The following is a 6000-nucleotide window of genomic DNA, read 5'->3' as shown; positions in this document are numbered from 1 at the left end:
ACACTACATCATTGTTATTGTTCCATTTATCTACATCATTGTTGTTGTTCCATCTCCCTACATTATTTCGTCCTCCTCCTTTTGGTCTCTTGATTGGATGGAGTACTCTCTCTCTCTCTCTGTAACACCCGCTGAAAACAACTTTGAGAGAGGTAATCTCAAACTTAGAGGGGAGTACATCTAAAAAACTCATTAGTATCATTTGTTCCCTCTGAACTTGCTACACTTTGATATTAACACTGAATGGTAGAAGTATATTCAGTTTCTCATAGGTTTTCTTGAACTCCATGAATTTTGTAGTGAGTGACTTAGCTTCCTTCTCGCAACGATAGGAATTAGCCTACTTTCACATACAAATAGGTAGCACGTGTCAAATGTCTTCATAATGTTATTCATATTTTAATAAGAAAACATAATATTTACTCATGTTGTTAGACTTCTTTTTTGCTAATAGGCAATTAGTTACCAAGTGTTTAGATAATTGTTTGCATATAAATTGATGTTTCATCTATTTTTTGTTATTTAAAAATGAGAAGCTCCATTTTATAATAGGAACATAATCATTTGTTGACAAGGTTGATTAGAAAGGACGGCTTGAAATGGATTTTCCGTTCAATGACGACAAGGAGGAGTCTTTAGTACCTGGAGTGTTTGAGATACCTGGAGAGCCGGCTGTTGTTATTAACGGGTTGCCTCCCATTTCTTCAAGTGTTGACACATTTTCTCCCTTCCCAACAGTTACTGATGCAGTAGAAGAATCACTTGACACTGTTATTGGTCCATGGTTTGAAGGAAGAGAAGTTCGCAAGTTGTTTGGGAACAAGTATTACTATGGGGAAATTACTGAATTTGGCGAGGAAGTTGGTCGGTTCAAGGTGAAATATGAAAATGGTAATGTTGAAGAACTTGAGTGGAATGAGTTGGACCAAGTTCTTCAGCCTTTGAATTTGAATATTCCGCTGGCAACAATATTCACAGAGTCCATTAGGAGAAAACAGAGATCCATTCAGAAATCGGGGAAATCCAAGGGTGGAACTACAAATGAAGGCGTAAAAATTGAGTAAAACATGGTGAAGAAGGACGTCATTTTTATGTAGAACTCCAGGGATGTCTTACATTACATGGAGTATATGATAAGTGGTGAGTTAAACATTTTCACAGTTGAGGAAACTGTTTAAAGACTTTTAATAAAGTTTCGAAATAGACTTATTCTTGTTTTCTTTTCTTCCAAATTTAGTGATGAACAATATTTTCTGGTGTTTAGTTACCAAATACTAAAAGTGAATATTTTCCATTTAAGGTTGAAAGTCATTTTCCTTTATAACCATCTCAATTTTTACACATGTTACATTCTGTGTCAAAACAGGCCTATTTTAGAGGAGCTTGGATTTGGAAGAACATGAATTGAAATAGTCTTGTCAACTAAACAGCATGACCAAATTTTTTTTATCAAGTCAAATAATTAGTTAATAAAGTTAAAATTATATGACTTAAATAAAGTTAAAATCCCTAAACACTTTTGGAATGTCTAAATTAACTTAGCGTCTGATTAGACCCTTAACTTGGGTGTGTAAAATGTGGTCAAGTCGTGTGGGGTAAGGAAAAGACCAAAACACCCCTCTCTCAAATGGATGAAATGCCTTAACTAGACAGGTTGCACCCAAACAAGAATAACTCCTTCACCTGAGCTCGGAATTTAGAAAACTCAGCGGCATTGGAAAGAGGGCTCAAAGACCTTCAATTTGATACCACATGGACCACCTAACTCTTTATGTACTAAAAGTTATAGTCGTTTGAAGTTGACTCAAAACTAAAAATTGAAGTTTAACTTGTACGAATCTCTAGTTGGCTTTTCGAAGACGAGATGTTACATGATCCATGTTCTAACAAATTTCGTGTTTCTAGAAATGTTGTTTTCTTTGAAAATTAGTATTTCTTTTCTACTCATGTTGAGTCATCTTATGTTTCTCCACTTCTTCCTACTTTTGAGGATTTGTAAACTTCTTTTAAGCGGTTCAAACATGGATTTGTGTATGAACGATGTCAACCAACTTTGCACCATCCCGAAACTAATTAGCCACCTGAGACTGCACCACAACTAGAATCTAAGAATTCTTCAAGGTCTAATCCTCATGAGCCTATCGGTGATGTATACCAGAGTATCGTGTACTCCTAATTGGATGTAAATAGGCTTATTTAATTAAACCTCATTTTGATGGCACTCTTGATTGATACAAAGTTCGGTTGGTTGTTCTTGGTAATAGACAAGAGTTTGGAGCAGAATATGAAGAGACTTTTGCACCAGTACAAAAAATGACTGCGGTGCAAACAATTATTGTCATTGCTGCTTCACAAAACTGGTATATTCATCAAATAGATGTCAAAAATGTTTTTCTCCATGGTGATCTTAAAGAAGATATTTATATGAAACCTCCACCTCGTTAATTCTCATCACCTACATCAGATGTATGCAAGTTGAATCAATATTTGTATGGACTAAAACAAGTTCCTAGGGCTCGGTTTGACAAGTTTCAATCTACTTTGCTACAATTTTCTTTTGAGAAGAGAAAATATGACTCATCTTTGTTTCTTCCGAAAAAAATCTACAATTTGTGTTCTTCTTTTGGTATATATGGATGACATTATTACCACATGAACAAATTCTTCATTAACCACTAGTCTACAATAGCATATTAAAGATTCATTTCATATGAAAGATCCTGGTACTCTTACATATTTCTTGAATTTGGAAGTTCATAATAATTCTTCAAGTGTGTTTATAAACCAACACAAATATTCTTAGGATCTAATCCCTTTGGTTGGTCTTCAAGATTCCTCCTCTGTAGATACTCCATTGGAATTGAATGTGAAGTATCCACTACTAAAAAATTATCAAAAAACAACGGCCAAAAGCGACGGACTGCGTCACTTTTTTGGTCAAAATTGACGGAAAAGCGACACAGTCACTTCCGTCGCTCTTTAGCTCGTCACTTTTCAAAAAGCGATGGACTGCGTCTCTAAAAAGCGACGGACAACGTCGTTTTTCAAAAAGCGACGGACTGCGTCGCTAAAAAAGCGACGGACTGCGTCACTAAGAAAGCGACGGACTGCGTCGCTTTTAGAGACGGACTGTGTCTTTTTTAGCGAAGGACTGAGTTGTTTTTCGACTATTTTTTTAAAAAAGCGACGGAGTCCGTCGCCTTATTTTAATTTTAAATTTTTTTAAATTTCTAAAGGGCGACGCAGTCCGTCGCTTTTATGGAAATTTATTTTTTGAAAATCCCAGAAAAGCGACGGATAAAAGGACACTGTCCGTCGCTTTTCTGGAAAATTTATTTTTAAAAACCCAAAAAAGCGACGGACAAAACCACGCTGTCCGTCGCTTTTCTGGGTTTTTAAAAAAATTAAAAACTCAAAAAAGCGACGGACTAAACCACGCTGTCCGTCGCTTTTTCTGCAATATTTTTTACAGTAGCAGATCTCAGCTTCTGCTGCCCACCTGCAAATTCAATTCAATTCAATTCTACACTATTCAGCCCAATCAAACACACAATTATAAACAGTCTAAACAAAACATAAAATAACAAACTTAAAATAACATTCAAAAGTATTTAAATCATAAATTAAAGACTTATAAAGTCTTTTAAAATTCGTTTTAAAGTTACAAAAAGTTCATAAATGTCCAGAGATCTAAACTAGGGAGTGAGATCTACATAATCATCCTCATCACTCTCATCGTCGGTGTCATCGGGAGCCGAAGTAGTAGGTCGACGAGCGAGGTTCATCACTTGTTCTTTGATTTGCTGAACGGTCTCACTCATGCTTTGTTGTTCAGCTACTCTTTTCCGCTCAGACTCTGCTAGTGCCGCTGTAAGTTTAGTTATTTGATCCGACATAGCAGCAATCTGAACACCGTCAAGTGGCTCAGTTTGACGTGGCGATCCAATACCTTCTAAGCCTGACTGAAGGCGTCTAACATCGTTGCGAGAGCCTAGACCATAGCATCTACCCTTGTGTGTCCCCCCTACCACTTTTTCTTTCCAAATCTGAGTGGACAATTCAGGTGTCAATTGAACCGAACTATCTAGATTCTCAGCGACGTACTTATTAAAGTCATTCTACATATTAAATACAAATATTGACATCAATATATATATATATATATATCATAAATATATTCACTATTGATATATATTTTTCATATTAAATAACTTACAAAAGTTCGTTCGGCCCTTTCCTCCACCTACACATCCGGATCTGACTCATTTTCTTTCTTCTTGACATGAGTCTTTTTGAAAACCTCTGGTTCAATGGGAGTGCGTCCCAATTATTTTTCCTATAAATAAAAACTGAAATTTATAACGATATATATGTATCAATTAATTATTTATTTAAAAGTTTGAATTAGAACTTACCATCTCTCGTACAATTGTTCCAACCGTCTTTGCACCTCCGGTGTGCAACGAGCCACCTTTAAGACTGCCTCTAGCCATTTTGGCTTGATCTGATATTGCCTTAAACTTGTCTGTTTTCCAATACTGACCCAATTCAGCAAAAACATGAGGCAACATCCAACTGGGACGTTCACCACTATCTTGAACGCTCTTTAGCCAGTTAGACAGTCTGGTGGATGCCTTCCTCTCAAATGTGGTCCCAATGACCAAATTGTACCTCGACTCCCAAGTACACATAGTCTGAAAAAAAATTGAATAACGTTAATTAAATCGATAGTAAAAAAAAGTAAAGTATACTAAACTTAACTAAAAAATATATACCTTAAAGTTATTAAACATCGCCTGGCGTATACTGTTTGGAATCTCGCTCCAAGAGTGATAAGCTTGTCTATAGAGTTTTCTAACACACTCTTTTAAAGCCCGGGCAGCATCCTTTGCAGGATGCCACCTGCAAAACACATAATAAATATGTTAGTTCATGAATAATATATTAAAGTATAAGAAATAAATAAAATAAAGTAACAAATAGATAACAAAACAAACTTACGATGATCCATCCGGCTCAATCATGACTCTACCAAGTCTGTCCTTCTGGCCAGGAGCTAGAGCAGACATCATATCATGTGGTGTAGCACTAGGTACAGCTGTAGACGAGGGTGATACATCAGGATGCACAAAACGCTGATTCAATGGAGGCGTACCGGCCATAGCATCTGACTGCTCGCTACTAGAATCTCCAAGCCTCATGGCAGATAACTGAGGAGATATACCTGTGAGAGATGGAGTACCTGCCGATAAGGGTCGTGCTTGACGAATAGCCTGTAAAGGTAGGTCCTCGTAGCGTCGTGAAGGCAATGCATGTGAAGTAGATGAAGCACCGACTGGTTGACGATAATTAGGATAATATTGCCGAGGATCTGCCGTACCAAACGGAACAGCAAATAAGTGAGTATTATGACTGATGCGCTCTGGCGCAGAAGAAATAGATCCTGCAATATCCTCAGAATCTATCGGTCTCCTAGACTTCTTCATTTTAGCCTGTTTAGTCTGGCCAACTCCAAGATGCTCGCGATATCTATCACCGTCACCGCCTGATGACATCTGTATGCAAATTTACATGTATAATATATATAAAAATCATAAATTAAATAAAATTAGTAAAATACACTTACATATGTACTAGCTAGCTTTCATTCTACACTATTCCTCCTCGCTTGTTTCAATTCCATCATTCTCCCATTCTTCCTCCTCAGTTGTTTCATTTTCATTATCGTCTCATTCTTCGTCATCAAATGATTCATTTTCCTCATTCTCGGATATTTCTTCCTCAACATTCAATATCTCATCATCAGATACTTCTTCTAATAGGTGTTGAGGATGTTGTAGTGTGGTTTCCAATTCAACATCAACTTGTTGTTGAACAATTGCAACATCATTTTGATACGCCACATCTAAGACATTGTCAATTTCAATTCTTCCTACAAGCTTACTTTTTATAACAACCCACCAATCAGCTTTGTCTCTACGCAATGGATATGAAGCGTAA

The 6000-nt window shown here is 36.6% G+C and overlaps 1 protein-coding gene across 1 annotated transcript; it reads left to right on the top strand.

The window, feature by feature from the left end:
- The first annotated feature begins 580 nt into the window (after positions 1-580).
- LOC125818458 (dirigent protein 17-like) lies at positions 581-1064 on the top strand. The gene has a single exon (XM_049497949.1). The coding sequence runs from the start codon at positions 600-602 to the stop codon at positions 1062-1064; it is 465 nt and encodes a 154-aa protein (XP_049353906.1). The 5' UTR covers positions 581-599.
- The last annotated feature ends 4936 nt before the right edge of the window (positions 1065-6000 follow it).

Source organism: Solanum verrucosum, unplaced genomic scaffold, assembly GCF_900185275.1.
Source record: "Solanum verrucosum unplaced genomic scaffold, falcon-dt-bn FXZP01000233.1, whole genome shotgun sequence".
Lineage (NCBI taxonomy): Eukaryota > Viridiplantae > Streptophyta > Magnoliopsida > Solanales > Solanaceae > Solanum > Solanum verrucosum.
The sequence above is the reverse complement of the archived record's forward strand: the minus strand, read 5'-3'. Positions and strand labels throughout refer to the sequence as shown.